This window comes from Schistocerca gregaria, chromosome 1 (genome assembly GCF_023897955.1).
Source record: "Schistocerca gregaria isolate iqSchGreg1 chromosome 1, iqSchGreg1.2, whole genome shotgun sequence".
In the NCBI taxonomy this organism is placed as follows: Eukaryota; Metazoa; Arthropoda; class Insecta; order Orthoptera; family Acrididae; genus Schistocerca; species Schistocerca gregaria.
In genome coordinates, this window is record NC_064920.1 from 978596150 (window position 1) to 978618844 (window position 22695).

The 22695-nt window shown below is 44.2% G+C and overlaps 1 protein-coding gene across 1 annotated transcript in view; it reads left to right on the plus strand.

Moving 5' to 3' along the window:
- The window catches only part of LOC126277399 (frequenin-1), a 250221-nt gene that overhangs the window by 222146 nt on the left and 5380 nt on the right, over positions 1–22695 (plus strand). Inside the window, exons 5-6 of the mRNA XM_049977355.1 lie at positions 10072–10150; positions 10294–10382. Of these exons, the coding sequence (XP_049833312.1) occupies positions 10072–10150; positions 10294–10382 (168 nt within the window). The remainder of the gene's footprint in view (positions 1–10071; positions 10151–10293; positions 10383–22695) is intronic.

The window sequence follows — 22695 nt, forward strand, 5'->3', positions numbered from 1 at the left end:
AGACGAGGCATTTTTGGCATGAGAGAATGCGATGCATCCATCCGGGAAATTGCTGCTCGTGTAGGACCAAGTTTTTCAGCAGTACAACGGATGTGTGCGGAACGGTTCACGGAAGGCCGTAGAACACGACAGGATAGGTCAGTCCGCACAGCCCAGACCAGCCCCCGAGGAGATCGACACCTCATTCGAATGGCATTGCCGAACAATTCTGCGTCCTCCTAGGCCCTGGTGCAACAATCGAGTAGTGTAACACATCATACAGTATCGGGGCTCACAGTCTGTTGCACGGGTTACCTTTGTAGGCAGCAAAACGACGTCACTGTAAACAAGAATGGCATCAGATAGGTTTTTCGGACGAATCCAGGTTCTGTTTGTTTGGAACTGATGGGCGCAATTTGTTTCACCACAGGCAAGGGGGAGCGGCGTCACAGTAACTGCATTCACACAAGACGTACAGCGCCATCTCGGCGTCTTATGACGTTGGGTGCTACTGGGTACAAGCGCCAATCACAAGTTTTTACGTATCCAGGGCATTGTAACCAGTGTGCTTTACGTGAATGACGTCCTACGATCCGTACCCATACCCTTTCTGCACAGTACCCTAGAAGCCATTTTTCAGCAAGCCAATCCACGACCATATCATGCTGCAGCAACACGTACCCTCTTGATGTCACAGTATGTCAGCCTTTCGCCCTTGCCTGCTAGATCTGAAGACTTGCGAATCGACAATGTGTGGGATGTGATGAAACGACGTGTGCAGTGCTGTGACCCAATGCCGACCACCTGAGATGAACTTTGGAACCTAGTGAATGCGGCATAGATGACTGTACCGAAGGACGCCATTCACTCCCCATACTCGTCGATGTCATCTCGCATGGATCAATTTATCAGGGCGCATGGTGGACCTTGTCCCTACTAGGCAACAGGACACATTCTGGACCGAGATGACTGAAATGCTATTCATTTCTCCAGAACATACTAACTTACATGTCTTGTGAATACGACTGTCCTCTCTCTAGTATTTCAAGGTGTTAGTTTTATCAGAACATGAGTGTAATATGAACGTGGGCCTTAGACATGTGAGTGTAAGCAAAGGCGGTTAACTTTGTAGGGAAGCGAAAGAGGCAGTTTCAAATCTGGTGCCAGGGCCTGGCGCCACCTGACGTTACTCAGCCCGCGGCTATCAAAGATACCAAGAAATGCATAACTCGCCTTCCTGTGCATGCATCAAATCGATCCTCTCTGGACGATTCCAGATGCTGCAGTCCCGCCTGTGCGAGGGGAACACCGTGCTTCAGTCGGTGTACTTTTTTTACTCCTGATGAAGATGGTAGAGTCAGTTGCCGAATTCTGGAGCATTTTATTCTAAATGATGTGATCTGAAAACAGACAAGATTTTATTCTTATCTACGTACAGTGTGATACAAGAGGAATGTGAGGTGATTCCACAAGTTAAAATAAACCGAAAAGTCCTCTAAACATGTGTCCCGTACTCGATCTGTACGGAACTGGAGCGGGTTGGAACGACACTCATCAGTGAAGGTATATGAAGATAAATACGAATATTACTTACCGAAGTGTTGTGTAGACAATGTAGTGGACATAATAGTGGTGGTAGAGATGAATGGTCCAGCCTGTAAGAGGCGTGGGGACGTTGTTTGTGTGCGGATACTGTACTGGCAGTGCCCATGAGACTCTGACAGAGCACCACAGGCTTTTCCCTGATCGACGATTGCCCTGTGCCAGGGTATTTTCCAGGGTTTTTCAATGATACATGCATGCGGAGTACTACCCAGTTTACACGTAACATCAGAGCGTGAGACCATCCAGTCGTTTGAGGAAGGATCGACATTACAGCAATGTTACAACGGAGCTACACCACCAGTACACGGAGGATTAGCTATCAGCTCGATGTTCCACAAACGCGAGCGCGGCATACGTTACATTCCGATGGATTGTATGCGTTTCACGTGCAGCCCGTGCAACATTTACATCCAGGTCACTCAGTAGGCAGACAACAATTTTATGAATGGTTGGCTGTACACAGGAACGTCGTGCAAAAAACTTTATTTACAGACGAAGCTACGTTTACACGCTGTGTAATCATGAACACCCGCAATTCTCATACACGCACGATGGGGAACCTATATGACACTAGGGAAGCAAGATTCCAAATTTTGGAAGTTTGTGGTAAGGTCTTACGGGACCAAACTGCTTTCGTCATCGGTCCCTAAGCTTACGCATTACTTAATCTAACTTAAACTAACTTATGCTTAGGACAATACACACGCCCACGCCCGAGGACTCGAACCTCCGGAAGGGGTGGGGGGGGGGGGGGGGGGTTATAGCCTTCTTCAGAAGTCATACACACCAATAAATGAAAAATGTCTTAGCGGCATTTATTAGCGTGTACGACTTCTGAAGAAGGCTATTTTATTACAGCAGAAACCATGAATCTCTGGTGCGGCGTCATTGATGATCTTGTGATAGGGCCCGTGCCGACAGCTGCAGCATATGCACATTTTGTGAGAGAAGACGTACTTGCGCTTCTGGAAGCTGTGACGTTACAGCAACGACGGGAAATGTATCTGCAACATGATGGATCACCGGTTCACCGTACCAGACAAGTATCCCAGTATCCGAATAACACATTTCCTCAACGGTGGTTTGACCAAGGAGGACGCATTAACAGGCTGCCGAATCACTCAACCTGACCCCAATTGACTTTATGGGGATGTTAAAAGAGGGATGTGTATGCTACCATGGCGGATAGATCTGATGACTTGCACATTATAGCCAGCCAAGATGACATTCGATGTACAAAACACCGCAACTTCCATCGCACTGACAAGTGCATTAAGATGGTTGGGTGGACCACTCGTCTGTCGCACCATTATTCTGTCCAACACATCGTGTACATAACATTTCGGTGAATAATATTCACACTTACCTTCATAATTATTCATGGATATGTGTAGTCTTCAACTCGCTCCACTTCCGTAACGATCGAAAATCGGACACATGTTCACATGAATTTTTCTGTTTATTTTCACATGTAAACTCTTCTCACAAATTTTGTGGTATTTCTCCGGAATCGCAATGTATGTTTTGTCCCAATTTTCGAATTACTGGCACTACCATAGCTGGTTCTTAGTCTCTTTCATCCCGTTGCTCTTCTGCTTCACCAAACGTAACACATTTTGGGACTGATTCTGCTAGTTAGCCTCATTCTGACATCAACTTCCACTGTTACAGTCCATTTCATAGACCATTTGCTTATGTTTGTGAATTTAAACTCACTATTGATCACTATTAGTTTTGATCTACGTCTGAATCTAAACATTCTTTGCAGTTCACTGTGTGGTTTCTTCAGACCCAAGTCTAGAGATAGCATTTTTGAGTAGTAAACAAAACGTCCTAGCTCCTGGGTTCGATTTCAGGCAATGCTTGAATTTTGAATGAAAGTCATAAGAAATGTCTTTCGAGTACTTATGATGTTCTGCCAACGGTCGTGTCAAAGAGGGTGGAGGAGCGGACAGAGATTCAGGCGAATCCCTTCCCTTTTTGCTGGAACACTGCCGCTACAACGGTGCATAATCAGCAATGATCGACAACATAAGGACGCCGAAGGTAATAACGCTGGTTTAGCGACTCACGACGTGTATATAGGAAATGTGGCCTGCAATAAAAAAAAGAAAAAAGAGTGAAAAGAACTCACACAGTATCATCGTGATCTCTAAGTTGGCAATAGATTCGAGACGAGTTCCTTACTCGAGATTCCAGGAGAGATGTGGCAAGGGGGAGGTGACTATGCGAAAAAGACTGAATAACCAACAGAAGCGTAACATTTCACAAGTCGGAGCATGAAACCAGGAAGTCTGAACGAATTTAAAAAAAGCAAGAAAATCTGAAAATTGAAATACAAAGGCTGAATGTAGATACAGTAGGAGACAGTGAAGTATAATGTAAAGGCGATAGGGATTTCTGGTTAGGCAAGTACAGGATAATATCTACAGTAGCAGAAAATCGTGTAACAAATGTAGTATTAATTATGAATAGGTAAGACGTTGAGTTACCATGAACAGTTCAGTGATAGGACAGTTATGATCCGCTAGAGAGCAAACCAGCGCCAACAACAATAGTTCAGATATACATGCCGACGTCACATGCTGAAGATGGACAGATAGAAAAAGTGCATGAGAACAGTGAACGTTGAATTCGGTATGTAAATGGAGATGATAATCTAACTTTCATAGGGGACTTGAACACGGTAGTAGAGAAAGGATTAAACTCATAGTTAATTGGGGACATGGACTCAGTAGTAGGAATGAAAAGGAGAAATACTAAATGAGCTTTCAGCTTTTGATAGACAACATACTTTTAAAGACTCGGAAGAGGAAGAAGTACACTTGGAAGCAGTCTAGAGGCACGAGAATATTCCAACTGGAAAGACGTGGAATGATGTACGTGGGGTGTTCAATAAGCAATTCAACCACATTTTATTTGTCTGCCAGGTTTGGTTGAAAAAAACTGAAAAATTAGATGTGGGACTTCTTGGAAGAATACGCTCCAGACCCTACAGTTTAATGAAGTAGGTGGCGGAGATATACGTAGCCTTCAAAATGGCCCATGTAACGGAGGTGCGTCCCAAGCAGAGAGCTGTCTTTTGGTGGAAAACTAGAGCATCACAGATATTCATAGGCCCTTGCAGAATGTCTACGGAGACCTGGCAGTAAACAAAAACCGGGCGAATCATTGGGTGAGGTGTCTGTTATCATCTCAAAATGGTCGGTCAAACCTGACTGATCTCCCAATGTGCCGGCATGTTGCGTTCCTGCAATGTTGAAACGTAGGGGAACTCTCATACGCGGTGATGGACAGATCAAAATCAAACACCTCGCTGGACAACGCAAGGCCTTACAAAATTCTGCCAACCTGAAGGAGCTCATAAAACTGCATTGGCATGTTAGGGACTTTCATCTGCCCAGAGATGACTGGGTGTTGTTGTGTAGCCTTCATCATCATCCTTCATCCCTTTTACGGTCGGAGGAAGGCGACGGCAAACCACCGCCATTAGGACCTTACGTAATACGGCGGTGCAGGTCTTCCGCATCGCTCCCCTACGTTCTGTCAAGAACTACTTAAGAGTTACCAGAACATTTGTTTTAAAAATTGAAGTACTCGAACAAGAAAACGTACCCATTAATAGTGCAAGTAAAAGCAAATCTTTCCATGCCAGGTACTCACAAACAGAAAAAGGTAAAGCAGAGGCTCTTACAATTAAATAAATATTTAACTTTGGCCCACCCCTATTATCATGATGCTGATCGAAGTTAACGGTTTAGCCAAAACAGCGGCCAGCAATATAAGCCCTAGCCGCATATAGCAAAAACATCATACGAAATTCAATAGCAAAAGCACAAGGATTTTCACGAACCACAGCGAGCACATTACCGCACACAAGGAATGGCACTCACCGTTATTCTTGGGCCCGGGTTAGGAGAATTAAGGACAGTGTACGTGGCCACCTCCATCAATTACGGCGGCAGGAAACGCCTAGCTAACTGCAGCCTGTGGCCCGCTACGGCACAAGCCGAGAGATACGACAGCTCTCTAGTAGCAGCAGGCTGCTCCTCAAAGTAATCATCCACCATCCAAACAGGGATAGTGGACTACCACGGCTTGCAAGCCTAGACCGCGACCAGAGGGACTCCTTCAAAACAGACAACCCGTAGCACGCAGATGTCAAGCGTGAGCTGCGCCTGCTCTTAAATCCTGCTCGAAGCGCCGCAAGGGCACCGCCTACCAAGATATCACTGCTCTTAAATCCTGCTCGAAGCGCCGCAAGGGCACCGCCTACCAAGATATCAGGGAAACCGTATCTAGGTAACGAAACACAAATACGTCCACAAGGAAATATATCGATGGCAATGCGGGCACAGCTTAAAAATAAGATTATTGAAACATTGTTGCTGCACAAAGATTTTGATAATTGATCTGATAAGATTAGGAATGAAGAGATTCCTCGCAGAATCGGCGATGCAAGGAATATATGAGAAACACTAACAATAAGTAGGGACAGGATAATATGAAAGATATTCGATGTTGCTATAGCGTTCCAATCGCCTATAACACAGCTTACCAGGTCCTCTGTTTCCACATATATCTTCCCGGTTCTAAGTCATCATCTTGTGATATTCAGTTAAATCATTTACATACAATGTATTCGCAATTGCGAATACGAACAATCATGAGCTGTATAAGGGAATGGCGGCAATGTAAATCTGTGCAGCACCGTTGCTCGAACCCAGATTACCCGTTTCATGCGAGCAGTCGGCTTAACAACTTCGGCTATCCACGCACGACTCACGGCTGGAACCAGACTTCCATATGCCGGAAGGAACATTACATCGCTCTTCATAACAACACAGTCACTGCAATATCGATGTTGAACGCAGTAGACTTCGTTGCGTCTCAAAGAAGAATGTAGTACCTGCACTTTTCATTATTTTACCAAAAATTGATTTCATAACAGGTCGAACTGCCGATGTTATTAATCCGTAGTTGCCTAAATTGGAATTTCTGTGCTCTTCGCATTCCAGTTCACTGGTCTATAGTGTAGCCTTTACTCAGACAGACGATTTGCCACGCAATATTTGAAATATTGACATTCCCATTCCCATTTAGAGAAGTTAAACTTATTGTTTCTCTTTCTAACTATCCTGCACTGAGCCGTACACACCAGCGAATGGAAACAGCGTATAAGTTCACCCTCCCCCCCCTCCCCCATTCGATTTCCCCCCACCCCAGCAATTTATTTGGAAAGAAAGCCGTTACCATGAACGAAGTATTGAAAACAGCATGCGGCGTTGAGACACTCCTTGTACTATGTTAATGCTACAATTTCCATTAACTTCTGTGTACCCCAATTGTCGCTCATTAACGTTTGGAGCTAAATTTCCCTCCTATTGTAAGAGAGAGCTGTGACCATTTATCCGCTCCTCAACTCGCTTTCGAAAAGGCCATCGACAGAAGCGAATGACCTCTCACATCTAGCACATTTTACAATAGTTTTGTCAATTCAGTTAATAATCAGACGCAAAAGCTAGATCTTTTTTAAACCGCCACAGAACGGTAACGCAAGACCATATAGAAACAATGAGAAAATAAATGAGAAAGAGACAGAGGAAGAGGGAGATAAATGTAATCATGTCTGCCATTGGTGGTGCAGAATTTAAGTACACTGGCGTGCAAAACTTAAGGATGAAAATAGCTTCCGCACGATGTGATACTGCCACATAACATAGATTCATGAAACTCGGACTACGCATAAAGGAACTGTGACAGTATAGCACAGAAGGTAACTGAAAGAAATGCGCAATGCGCCGAACAGAAGTAATATATTTATTCAAAGACAATAAACACACTGACGTCTCTCTGATACGTTAGAAAAGGTGAGACATGCTTTTTAATAGGCTATTTGATTTTCTCGGGCGGCAGCGAATGCTCTGCAACTGGCCGAAACTTTGGTAAGGAGCTCTTATGGTAGGGCGTTTCATTCGTACACCAATGCCGGTCGGTGCCAGTACACGCGGTGTAATACGTCCCCCCAACCCATCCCATACTTGCTCAATGGGGTGTAAGTAGGGGGAACCGGCTGGCCAGTCCATTCGCCGAATAACTTTTAGTCCCAAGAGCTGTTCGATGTGGTACTGTGTCGTCATCAACAAAAATAAAGTCATAATTAACTGAAACCCTCTGCTGCGGACGTGAGTTGTTGATATACGTCGATAGGGACAGCTGAAAATGTGTGCCCAGACCGAGACTCGAACCCGGGATCTCCTGCTTACATGGCAGACGCTCTATCCATTTTTCTTTTGTCGTATCTACTCGGAGCGGACATTGTAAGCCACCTTTGTAAGTTCGTTATTGATCGATTGACTCAGTTTTTTTTTTTTTATTACTGAGGGCAGCTAACACTCTGACCGAACACACTGAGCTACCGTGCCGGCTCCATATGGTCCACCGAGGACACAGATGAGTAGCACGACTGCTGCGTCTTATCCCATGCACGCTTCCCATGAGTCTCACATTCTCAGCTGTCCGCAATCCACATACGTAATGTAGCTAATAGATATTTGCTCATCCACTCATTACTCGCGCACAACTAAGGTGACGATTCCCGTAAGAATCCGGGCAACCTGTGCGCATTCGCACAAACCGAGGTGAATGGCTGGATAGCCCTTAACTATACAGGGTGTTACAAAAAAGGTACGGCCAAACTTTCAGGAAACACTCCTCACACACAAAGAAAGAAAATATGTTATGTGGACATGTGTCCGGAAACGCTTACTTTCCATGTTAGAGCTCATTTTATTACTTCTCTTCAAATCACATTAATCATGGAATGGAAACACACAGCAACAGAACGTACCAGCGTGACTTCAAACGCATTGTTACAGGAAATGTTCAAAATGTCCTCCGTTAGCGAGGATACATGCATCCACCCTCCGTCGCATGGAATCCCTGATGCGCTGGTGCAGCCCTGGAGAATGGCGTATTGTATCACAGCCATCCACAATACGAGCACGAAGAGTCTCTACATTTGGTAGCGGGGTTGCGTAGACAAGAGCTTTCAAATGCACCCATAAATGAAAGTCAAGAGGGTTGAGGTCAGGAGAGCGTGGAGGCCATGGAATTGGTCCGCCTCTACCAATCCATGGATCAGCGAATCTGTTGATGAGAACCGTACGAACACTTCGACCGAAATGTGCAGGAGCTCCTTCGTGCATGAACCACATGTTGTGTCTTACTTGTAAAGGCACATGTTCTAGCAGCAAAGGTAGAGTATCCCGTATGAAATCATGATAACGTGCTCCACTGAGCGTAGGTGGACGAAACTAAAACGAGCTCTAACATGGAAATTAAGCGTTCCCGGACACATGTCCAAATAACGTATTTTCTTTATTTGTGTGTGAGGAATGTTTCCTGAAAGTTTGGCCGTACCTTTTTGTAACACCCTGTATATATGAAGATAGTAACTCTTCTAGAAAGAACAGACCATGCAGCTTCTCTAGAATAAATGATAATTAACTAAACCCTCAGCTTGATATACCTCGATGGGGACAGCTGAAAATGAGTGCCCCGACTGAGACTCGAACGCGGGATCTCCTGCTTACATCGCAGACGCTCTATCCATCTGAGCTGCACGGTCATCAACGGTATCTGTTCTTTCGAGAACGGTTACGATCTTCATATATATATAGGAATAAAGTCACCGCCAAAAGGCGTTGGTTCAACAATTTTTCTGGATGTATTACCGAGTCCCACATCTCGCCATATGGTGCTACCTCCAGAATTGTCCAACATGATCGTTTTGGTGGTCCAGCAGTTATGATGTGGGGAGTCATAACGTTACATGGACTTATTCACCTCCAAATGTTTGAACACGGTAAACTACCAGCCACCGTTACTGTGACACTATATTTCTTCCCCATGTGTTTCTTTTAAGGCCTGAATTCGGTCCTGACTTGAGTTTTATGGATGATAATGACCGAGCGCATCGAACGGCGAAGGTGTAGGAGCTCTTCCAACGAGAGGATATTCGGCGAATGCACTGTCTAACCCGTTTCTCCGACTTAAATCCCATCGAGCAGGTGTGGTACAGGTTGAGCAGACGTATAGCAGCACGTCCATATGCATCAACGACCATCCACCAGTTGTGAACCGCGCTGGTGGAGGAATGGAACGACATGCTGTAGTAGTACGTTATGGTCTTTCAATAAATGTGTCACTTCCTTTCGTTTCATTGCCATTTATTTCAGCACCTCCTGTACTATAATGTATCAGCTTCTTCTGCGTATGCTCCAATTTTCGTCAAGTTGTTTTACTTGATAGTGTCATAACGTGCGAAATTTACTTTCATCGCTAAGCGTTGCACACCACTGTAATATTAAGTTTAAATAATATATCAAATGAGTAGATGAAACATGCATTCCTCATAAAATATTTATAACCTGTTGATAATAAACAGACATTGCCTGCATGATCTAAAGCTGAACCTTTCAACAGGACGGTTCCATCGAGTTCGAAGAGTTCATACGGGCCCTGTCCATCACGTCCAGAGGCAACCTCGACGAGAAGTTGCATTGTGAGTGCCGGCGTCTTTGTAGCAATAGCTATTAAATAAGCACTCTTTCCCAAACACATCCAAAATTGCTTTAATATATTTTTATTATTACGTCATTTTATATAGAAATATCTAACGAAGAATATGATTGCTTTTCATTACAGGGGCCTTCAGGTTATATGACGTCGATAATGATGGCTACATTACCAGAGACGAAATGTACAACATTGTGGACGCCATCTATCAGATGGTGGTAGGTATTTTTCTTGTACAAAATGTGCAAACCTCGGAACTGACTATGGCCTGTTATAGTTTTCGGAATAAATATAAATTTAACGAAGCAGCTTGTTGATACCTACATCTCCTTTACATTCTGACATGTATTTCTTAAGGTTTGAAAATGTTATTCCACTACTGCTGATTAGAGTTAAGAATGAATGACTCTTCAGATATTCGCCTGAAATTTTGTCTCTTTATTGTACCGTGCAACTTATAAATTAACGTACTCATTTAAACTCATGAAACCGTGCACATATCCCATATATTATGTACTTGTTATAGTCTTCAGTTTGAAGACTTGGTTGATGCAGCACTCCACGACAATCAATCCTATGCAAAACTCTTCACCTCAGAGTAACCTTGTTCAAACTATATCCATTGAAATTGCTTATCGTATTCATGCCTAGGTCCCCCTCTACAATTTATGCCCCTCCCCCCCCCCCTTCCAAGCATATACCCTTCAATACATTACCAAGCTGATGACACCTTGATGTCTTCTGTTCTGTCAAACGATCACTTCCTTTAGTCAAATTATGCCATTATTATTTTAGACGCTCAGAGTACGTATTCATTAGTTATTGATCTACAATTGTCATCTTCAGCATTCTATCGTGGCAACACATTTCAAAAGCTGTTCTCCCCTGCCTGAACTGCGTATCGTCTTTGTTTCATTTATGCATGAACAAGCAACTTCAAGAAAGACTTCAAAACGCATAAACGTGTATTCGATGTTCCCTTTTTGTTGCTGTTTTCAGTCTCTGTTTCGGATATCATCAGTTATTTCGCTGCCGAAATTCCAAATCTCATCTACTATTTTTAGTGTCTGACTTTCTAATGTAATTCTGTCTGCATCGGCTGATTTAATTCTGCTACATTCCATTAGTTTTATTTTTGTTGATGTTCATGATATAGTCAATTTCCAAGACACTGTCCATTCCTTTGAGCTTCTTTTCCAAGTTCTTTGCCATTTCTTCAGAATTACAATATCACTTTCAAACCTTACAGTACAATCTGTTTATTCTGCATCATCTACGCTCATTCCAAACTTACCCTTGGTTTCTTTTACTGTTTATTCAGTGTAGAGACTGAATAGCATCAAGGAGAGCTACAACACTGTCCAACTACGTTCTCAACCATTTCCTCTTTTTTATGTCCTCCGACCCCTCTAACATCAGTCTGGTTTCAGTTCAAATTGTAAGTAACCTTCCGCTACCTGTTTCTTCTCCCTACCACCTATAGACTTTCATAAAGCATATCATTCATAATTTAATGAAAATAATAAAAGGCACAATCGTGTAGCTCTACATTACGGCACTAATTTACTACACCCAGTAAGATATCTACGTTTAGATATTTATTCCACACGCCAAATGTCGATGTGTGGTGGAGGGAACTTCCCGTACAATTATCTGATGTTGCCCCATTTCCCTTTTATATTCGCGAGTGGCATGTGTGGTGAATGCTTGTTGGTAAAGCTTCGTGTTACTTTAATTTCTCGAATTTTCTCGTTGTGGTCATTTCGCGAGACAATGGTGGGAGGAAATAAAACACTGACGGAAAAAATGACGCAGCACGAAAATATAATTAATGTAGAGTGCAAATTGTTTTCTATTGAGGGCAACCACAGCTGAAGTAACCCATGTTTCTGAAATAAATCTCCTTCAGAAACATGGAAAATGTAGAGTAATGAAATTTCGGGAACCCCTATGTGCGGGTAACACATTTAAGTGATCAACGTTGCAAGACCGTAGGTTAATGTAGGCGTCAGATAAGCTACTGCAATTGTGAAATGGTGCTACATTCACCACCGTTGTTTCCGCCAGAATGTTGAAAGCAAGCAAGCAGACGTGCATGCTTAGTTTGGTACAGGTGTCGTCAGCTTGTGCGATTGGGTTACACGCCTCTTCTGTTTGGGCAGTCAATACAGGGATAATTAATGGTGATTGTGGGTGACTCTGGAATTGTCATCCGACGATGTCCCAAATGTCCTGGATTGCAAACAGATCTGGTGATGGAGCTGGGGTATATCAGTGGTACGTAGGCGAGAATTAATCTGAAAAAAAGAAAAAAATCTCGAATTCTGTTCATGAATGGCAGCGCAACAGATCGAATAACCAGACTTATGTACAAAGCCGTACAAATTTGCAGTCAAGCTGTTGGGTATAACCACGAGCGGAGGTCCAATGTTTGTAGCATGCAGACAGGTCTCTTTTATGCCCTCGACTGGCCTCCTCCTATCCGACATACGGCCATCACAGGCACCGAAAGAGAATCTGTTTTCATCAGAAAGCATAACAGGGCTCCACTCTGTGCTCCAATTAGTTCTCGCTTGACATCACTGAAATCGCTGATGGCGACATTTTGGTGTCAGTGGAATGCACTGTACAGGGCGTCAGTTCGTCGTGCCACTGTGGTGCCAACTGCTCCTCAAACTGCTGCTGTACATGCAGTACGATGCGCCAGAGCCACACACAGAACGAGGTGGTATTCCCTCTCGGTAATTATAACGTGGCCGTCCGGAGCCCGGTCTTCTTGCGGCCGCACATTCTCGTGTCCACTGCTGTCAGCAGTCATATACAGTGACTACATTCCTGCCAAGCCTTTCTGCAGTATCGCAGAACCAAAATCCAGTTTCTCGTAGCCCTATTTCATGACCTCAATGAAATTCAGTGCGGTATTGATAATTGTATCTTTGTCGCCTTAAAGGCATTATTGATTCACAACTTCCAGTCTCAAGGTAACTAACGCCCACGACCGTTACACTGTATGTTTAAAGCAAACCTACTAGCGCCACTGTAATGCGACGAGACTGGGGGGGGGGGGGGGGTTTAAATAGACATAATCTTTCAGATGTACACTCCTGGAAATTGAAATAAGAACACCGTGAATTCATTGTCCCAGGAAGGGGAAACTTTATTGACACATTCCTGTGGTCAGATACATCACATGATCACACTGACAGAACCACAGGCACATAGACACAGGCAACAGAGCATGCACAATATCGGCACTAGTACAGTGTATATCCACCTTTCGCAGCAATGCAGGCTGCTACTCTCCCATGGAGACGATCGTAGAGATGCTGGATGTAGTCCTCTGGAACGGCTTGCCATGCCATTTCCACCTGGCGCCTCAGTTGGACCAGCGTTCGTGCTGGACGTGCACACCGCGTGAGACGACGCTTCATCCAGTCCCAAACATGCTCAATGGGGGACAGATCCGGAGATCTTGCTGGCCAGGGTAGTTGACTTACACCTTCTAGAGCACCTTAGGTGGCACGGGATACATGCGGACGTGCATTGTCCTGTTGGAACAGCAAGTTCCCTTGCCGGTCTAGGAATGGTAGAACGATGGGTTCGATGACGGTTTGGATGTACCGTGCACTATTCAGTGTCCCCTCGACGATCACCAGAGGTGTACGGCCAGTGTAGGAGATCGCTCCCCACACCATGATGCCCGGTGTTGGCCCTGTGTGCCTCGGTCGTATGCAGTCCTGATTGTGGCGCTCACCTGCACGGCCCCAAACACGCATACGGCCATCATTGGCACTAAGGCAGAAGCGACTCTCATCGCTGAAGACGACACGTCTCCATTCGTCCCTCCATTCACGCCTGTCGACAACACTGGAGGCGGGCTGCACGATGTAGGGGCGTGAGCGGAAGACGGCCTAACGGTGTGCGGGACCGTAGCCCAGCTTCATGGAGACGGTTGCGAATGGTCCTCGCCGATACCCCAGGAGCAACAGTGTCCCTAATTTGCTAGGAAGTGGCGGTGCGGTCCCCTACGGCACTGCGTAGGATCCTGCGGTCCGGTCCCTGGTCGACGGGCACGTGCAACTTCCGCCGACCACTGGCGACAACATCGATGTACTGTGGAGACCTCACGCCCCATGTGTTGAGCAATTCGGCGGTACGTCCACCCGGCCTCCCGCATGCCCACTATACGCCCTCGCTCAAAGTTCGTCAACTGCACATACGGTTCACGTCCACGCTGTCGCGGCATGCTACCAGTGTTAAAGACTGCGATGGAGCTCCGTATGCCACGGCAAACTGGCTGACACTGTCGGCGGCGGTGCACAAATGCTGAGCAGCTAGCGCCATTCGACGGCCAACACCGCGGTTCCTGGTGTGTCCGCTGTGCCGTGCGTGTGATCATTGCTTGTACAGCCCTCTCGCAGTGTCCGGAGCAAGTATGGTGGGTCTGACAGACCGGTGTCAATGTATTCTTTTTTCCATTTCCAGGAGTGTATATAGTTTGCGAAAACAATTTTTGCTCACAATTTTTGTTTTCCATTGCTGACTTTCACATTTGTCATTTCACCGTTAACTGTGATCCACCCTGTACACATAATGACGAAATTGTTATTGATATTTTCAAGCATAAATAAATAATAAATCTTGTATAGTTCCCAGCTTGCTGCAATTATTTTTATCTCGCCCCATTTCAGAAATGATCGTGTCCGTTTGACGCATGCTCTGACCAGTGATCGAGTACAGGTCCACCGCGTGATTTCTCTTTGGTTACCACTCACAATTTTTTTCCTTTCCAATTGTACTCGTAAGGATTTTTATCGTGTTCATCAATTTTTAGCTACTATTATGGCGGATGTTCCAAAATTCGAGTACTTACTCCATACTTTTCATAACACATAACACTCAGTTTGTGTGGTTAAACAATGTCTTTGTCTCACACGTTCATATCATACTAGATTTTATTGTTTTTCTGTTCCACTTTTTCCAACGGAAAGAATATAATAATTAAGTTAAAGAACTAAAAAGGTCCATTACTAAACTAAAATAACAGAAATGTTACATTTTCATTATTTCCTCTTAGTTTAACAGACAGCATATTTTTATTGTAGCTAGAGCAATTTCGTTCTTTCTACTTCTGCTAAAACTTTTTAAACATTTCGCTAAAGCTTAGAAAAGAAGTGAAATGCTTTTTCTTTTAATGTTTTGCCCAGGAATAACGTTCAGAAATCCTAAAGGAACTATGTAAATTCCGAAGCTCTTCTTGACCCGTGTTCAGCTGTCTGGGAACTCTGACATCGGTCTCTCAGTATATATTTTCTTTAATGTCGTTCGGTTCTTGGAAACACTATGAGCTTAGTTCCAAGAATTGGTAGCTTTCATTTAGTCAATGCTAAGCAGAATTCCAAAATGCATTTGGATCGTACCTCCTTGAATCTTACGCAGAAAGGTCCTCATTGCGCAGTTCTTCTAACATGTCGGGGAGTTCCTGGAATAAATTTAAGCAAACTTGTGTGTTGTAGTAGTTATTATACTAATATAGACTAAGTGATATACTGTCTGCAGAGGATTAGCTTAGATGTTATTTTATTAATTCTTACCTTTTATCATACAATTGCATGTACTGACTGGTTATATGATCACGGAGGACGGACTTTACTTTGGCCCCACTTAGTTAGATGTGTAAAGAAACAAATGTGTATAACTGTCGCAGCCCAAGTAGTGACTGCCTCACCTCCTCCTGAGTTTTAGGTTTTTCGTGATTTCCCTAAATCGCTACAGGTTTTTGTGAAAGGACGCGGTCGATAATTATTCCCAATCCGATGGGACCAGTGACCTCGCTGTTTGAACCCCTCCTCCGAATCCACCAACCAACCAACCATCTCCGCCTGACTGTCGGATTGCATACCTGCACATAGACGCCTACTCAGCCAACGACAACGAGAATCAAGCGCCGCACAAATCCAGCACTCTCCAGAAAAAAAGCCGAGGCCAGTTACATAGGTTACGTTCCACGTGCTCCCTTGCCCTTGCTCCTCACCCACCACGGTGCTGGGAAATCCTTCACAGATGGCACTTGTCAGAACCAACTGTCTGTGTGATGCTGAAGTACTACTGCCACCTGCAAGATCCCCAGATCTGCCATAGAAGTAACACGTGTGGTGCAAGTTCGGATGTCAACTCCATACTAGTGACACTAACCAGGATATCAAAGATTCGTTTCAGCAGCCAACTTGCCTCAGAAGAGGACACAATGGTTTTAAGACTCCCTTCCCAACAGAATCAGTGCCCGCATACACACTGTACTGGTTTCCTGTCACACTGATAAATGGGCTCTCTCAAGTAAGTTACTTATCGATTTGACTGTATATCCAGCACATGAATATGAAACTGATTTAAATCCTCCTGGGTGTATTGTGGTCTCTTCGGATAAAATATTAAAATGCCTAAAATATTCGACGTTTAGGTCGTGTTATAGCGATCACTTGCCGTGAGGTAGTTCTCTGCAACACGACCAAAACGTCTGTTATTTAAGTATTTTGAGATTTTAAGTATTTTATACGATGATGTTGCATTACACCCAGAACTATTTTAATAGCATTGACACTGTCCGCAGAAGCCTAACACCATTAATACGAAGCTATTTACGTATCAGCGACTTATACCGGAATATCAGTTTACAGCTAGAGAAAGTAACGAAGGATGCTGCTATGTACTATTTTTTAAATAAATCAGTTTTCGCATTACAATCCATTTATGTAACATTGCAAAAGCACCCAAGTATCGGTTATGAGCCACTGTGGTTGCTTTAGTTCATACATTCATCACAAAATGGAAGCTTTGCTATGTTACGCACTTATTTATCCAGAATTGCCTTACGCCACTGACATCATTGTGAAAATTCTCTTAGTATCTGGCCACAGCTACCTGCCATGCGGTAGGAACTTCGAGAAAAGCAAGACGCTGTGCAAGGCATTTGCACCTGAAGACCTCCATGAAACTGCAGCATCTGGTACATATTCTAACAAATTTGAAATCAACGAGGTAACCGGAAAAAAAGAAAATTCACCTATATTCAGTCTGCTGCCGTTTCCTGAGTAGCAACAAAAAAGCTGCAGATCTGAAATATAACGATGGTTCGCCTCTCATCAAGGAATCCCAGAGTCACAGAAGTGAAATATGCCTTCAGCGAAATTGGAAAGATGACGTCTCTGACATCAGAAACGTAAGATTCAAAGGAACTGAAGGGCAAAGAGTACTAAGCAAAGAAAAAAAGACCTGTTATCAATGATCCCCATATTTGGAGGAACAATACAGACCATTTTAAGAGAAGCAGTGTCGTACTCATTTAGATTCATTTGTATTTTGAGTTGCTTTCAAGCAGTGTACTGGTACGAAGACTGAAATTACTCCTGACACTCGCTGATTTTTGAATAAAAGGGTATAGACACATAGCTATATTTAGTATTCCTGACTTTCGTTCTACGAGGGTTGTCCAGAAAGTAATGCGGCGCATTTTTTTCTTAAACAGTTCTGTATTAGACATACCGAGACACACACGAAAGAATGGTCTTTTATTTACACACTCTGTTTTTCCATGTAATCTCCATCCCGTTCTATGCCCTTATTCCAGCGAGAAACAACAGCGTGTACGCCCTGTCGGTAACAATCCGTGTCCTGGTGGTGAAGGTAGTGCTTTACTGTTTGAATCACCAGCTCATCGTCCTCGAAATGTCTCCCATGAGTCACATCCTTTAGTGGCCGAAACAAGTGGATGTCCGGGGGGCTAGGTCAGGTGTGTCACGTGTGACAGCCGCCGATGGTCTCTCCGACAGCTGAAAATCGTGGAGCTTCGCCGACCCGTCATGACCTCACCCTCCTTGCCCAGTGACTAACTCCACTTCCGTTGACAGCGGATGTTCCGTGGGCTTTGTACAAGTGTTTCTGAGTATTCTCCAAAGTGTCTTATTCTGCAGTGAGAAATTCAATGTTGGCAAGTTATTTGTTACGTACATCACCAACAGACGTCATTTCGAAACAATCCTGCAACTACGGTATCTGTCGGAAGTTGCGAAAACTTGGTGCGCTCACTCAGAAGACTTCAAATAGCACATACGTAACGTTTCGCATTCGTAGCATTGTTTTCGGCTGAGAAAAAGCATTCGGTGCGTTACTTTTTAACATCCCTTGCAATTATGTGACATGCAATACCATTAATTACATATAACGACATACCTACAATTACACTATAGTCGACATAATTATCTTCAGTAATTCAACATCTTTATAGACTTTTAAAATAATTCTCACTTCTTGTTCTGCCTGAGTTGCACATTTTTAATTAGATTACATATTTCGATCACTGTATCATCTTAACATCTAAGTAACTGCGTCAGCAACGCGTCTTGTCTACTCAGAACCACATGACTCTGATATGTGATTCTGACTATACAAGACCGGTTGCAAACGCAACTACTTAGATCCGAAGATGATCCAGAATGATCGAAACAGGTACTCATTCTGATTTGTGGTTCTGACTAGTCATGATTGGTTACCGACGCAACTACTTAAATCTGAAGATGATCCAGAGTGATCGATTAATACTATATACACTCCTGGAAATGGAAAAAAGAACACATTGACACCGGTGTGTCAGACCCACCATACTTGCTCCGGACACTGCGAGAGGGCTGTACAAGCAATGATCACACGCACGACACAGCGGACACACCAGGAACCGCGGTGTTGGCCGTCGAATGGCGCTAGCTGCTCAGCATTTGTGCACCGCCGCCGTCAGTGTCAGCCAGTTTGCCGTGGCATACGGAGCTCCATCGCAGTCTTTAACACTGGTAGCATGCCGCGACAGCGTGGACGTGAACCGTATGTGCAGTTGACGGACTTTGAGCGAGGGCGTATAGTGGGCATGCGGGAGGCCGGGTGGACGTACCGCCGAATTGCTCAACACGTGGGGCGTGAGGTCTCCACAGTACATCGATGTTGTCGCCAGTGGTCGGCGGAAGGTGCACGTGCCCGTCGACCTAGGACCGGACTGCAGCGACGCACGGATGCACGCCAAGACCGTAGGATCCTACGCAGTGCCGTAGGGGACCGCACCGCCACTTCCCAGCAAATTACGGACACTGTTGCTCCTGGGGTATCGGCGAGGACCATTCGCAACCGTCTCCATGAAGCTGGGCTACGGTCCCGCCCACCATTAGGCCGTCTTCCGCTCACGCCCCAACATCGTGCAGCCCGCCTCCAGTGGTGTCGCGACAGGCGTGAATGGAGGGACGAATGGAGACGTGTCGTCTTCAGCGATGAGAGTCGATTCTGCCTTGGTGCCAATGATGGCCGTATGCGTGTTTGGCGCCGTGCAGGTGAGCGCCACAATCAGGACTGCATACGACCGAGGCACACAGGGCCAACACCCGGCATCATGGTGTGGGGAGCGATCTCCTACACTGTCAGTACACCTCTGGTGATCGTCGAGGGGACACTGAATAGTGCACGGTACATCCAAACCGTCATCGAACCCATCGTTCTACCATTCCTAGAACGGCAAGGGAACTTGCTGTTCCAACAGGACAATGCACGTCCGCATGTATCCCGTGCCACCCAACGTGCTCTACAAGGTGTAAGTCAACTACCCTGGCCAGCAAGATCTCCGGATCTGTCCCCCATTGAGCATGTTTGGGACTGGATGAAGCGTCGTCTCACGCGGTCTGCACGTCCAGCACGAACGCTGGTCCAACTGAGGCGCCAGGTGGAAATGGCATGGCAAGCCGTTCCACAGGACTACATGCAGCATCTCTACGATCGTCTCCATGGGAGAATAGCAGCCTGCATTGCTGCGAAAGGTGGATATACACTGTACTAGTGCCGACATTGTGCATGCTCTGTTGCCTGTGTCTATGTGCCTGTGGTTCTGTCAGTGTGATCATGTGATGTATCTGACCACAGGAATGTGTCAATAAAGTTTCCCCTTCCTGGGACAATGAATTCACGGTGTTCTTATTTCAATTTCCAGGAGTGTAATTAGAAATGAGCAACTGAAACGGAACAATAAATGAGAATTATCTTAACTACCTACAATTGTCCTACGATGTAGTGTACACTATATCTCATATATAATTTGAAATAAAAACTCCGGTGATATACCGGGTGATTAAAAAGTCAGCATAAATTTGAAAACTGAATAAATCACGGAATAATGTAGATTCGAGTAGTGAGGTAAAAATTGACACACATGATTGGATTAACATAGGGTTTTATTAGAACAAAATAATACGAAACTTCAAAAAATGTCCGACAGATGGCGCTTCATGTGATCATAATAGCAATAATTAGCACAACAAAGTAAGACAAAGCAAAGATGATGTTCTTGACAGGAAACGCTCAGAATGTCCTCCGTCATTCCTCAGCAATAGCTGTAGTCGAGGAATAATGTTGTGAACAGCGCTGCAAAGCATGTCCGGAGTTATGGTGGGGCATTGACATCGGATGTAACCCCAAAGCCAATAACCGCACAGAGGCCAAGCATGACGAAAGCGGCGGTTGACTACACGATCGTCACCATACTACGCGCGCAAGAGATCTTTTACGCGTCTAGCAATATGGGGTGGAGCGCCATCCTGCATAAACATCTACGTTCCAGCACGTGTTTATCAACCAGGCTGGGAATGATGCGAATCTGTAACATATCGGCTTACCTCTCATCCGTCACGGTAGCTGTTACAAAACCAGAAACACGCATTTCCTCGAAGAAAAAAGCCCCGATAACGGTAAATGTGGTAAATCCAACCCATACCGTGACTTTCTCGACATGAAATAGAGTTTCCACGACAGTTCTACGATTTTCGATAACCCAAATTCTGCAGTTGTGGGCGTTGACAGACCCTCGGAGCGTGAAATGAGCTTCGTCAGTCCACAACACGATACTCAACCAATCGTCATCTTCCACCATCTTTTGCAGCGCCCACACTTCAAATGCCCTCCGCATCACTAAAACACATTTATACACGATTGTCGTGCGCGGTCACTGACGTTTTGCTGTCCAGTGCCATCTGTCGGACATTTGTGAATTATTTTTCGGTTCTAATAAAACCCCATGTCATTCCAAGCATGTGTGTCAATTTTTACCTCTCTATCTACATCATTCCGTGGTTTATTAACCCATTACTGGCCCAAACTCTATCGGATCACTTTTTGCAATCTTTTATACATAAATACGTTACATGGAGTGATTGACTGAATAAAAAGTTATTTTGAAAATTTTCAGTTTATTAGAACAAGAACTACAGACCGTCCCATTTTTGGGACATTGGCCAAATGCGCTATCCAAATCACAACCTTATTCTCCATGCATGATATTGTAAGAAACAACACAAACAATAAATAAAGAATGTTTTAATATTATAGAATGTCTATTCAGTATGAAATGAAACAAAACACTTGTCGTGTACACCGACATTGCACCTCTCACAAATTTTTGTTATTTCTTTCTTGTAGTAAGCATATCTGTTTTGTATTTTACTCTCTCCTGTGTTTTACTTGGCACAATGAAGTGATTTCCTGGATCTAGCCGTACATCTGTGCTTACCCGTTCTCCAGTCAATTTACTTCCTTGTGGTGCTCAGCCTTTTGGTACTGATCCTGTTTTCTTTGATAGGTAAAACCACTATTCTCTGTCGGACATCCAAAAGTGAGAGCTTCTCTCTAAAGTACCGACTACATCTTGTACAACAGAGTCATTGTTCAATACATTTTCGTCAATGTCTTCTTCATCCGTTATTACATCTGCATCGGGTGAAATAATCGTAATTTCTACGTCATCATCTTCATCGTCACTCTCTTGATGGTTCGCTAGTTCTGCTAGAATTTCTTCAAGTGTAAGTCCACGCGGCATGTTTTCATCCTGTTGGACTCTTAAAATTCGAATAGAACATGAGAAAACGCAGATACAAATAACGTAAAATGCAATTTTTCTCAGTATAATACGTGTATACCAGAATAGGGCACATCAACAATAATCGTGTATCATGCCATTGTCCCATTATTGGGACGTATAAAATATATCGATATTGCACTTACTTGAAGAAATCTGAAGTATACTTAATCTTTCATGGACGTCCATATGTTGATAACAAACACGCCCAGACAACTAAATCATATCTCATTGTCGTCCAGGAACTACCAGCAGACATACAGTGCTGCCAAGTGCGAGAACAAAAAATCGGCAAGTTTATAATTTCAATGACGTGAAGTACTTAGAAAAAAGTTAATTTTACATTTGCAGGCATTATAGAAGTTAGTTGAACCTACAGGTGCAACAATAAAGGCTAACAGCTCCATTGCTTACATACAAATAAGTAAAATATACGCGTCCCAAAAAAGGGACAATGGCAAGTAATGAGTTAAGTTTTAAAATTTATACTGACTTTTTCATCACCTGGTATTTGTTTTATAACTGGCAAACAAGTTTTTGGCACTTGGCATGTTTATGGGCTATACTCTCCAGCTGTTATCGATTAGTGCGTG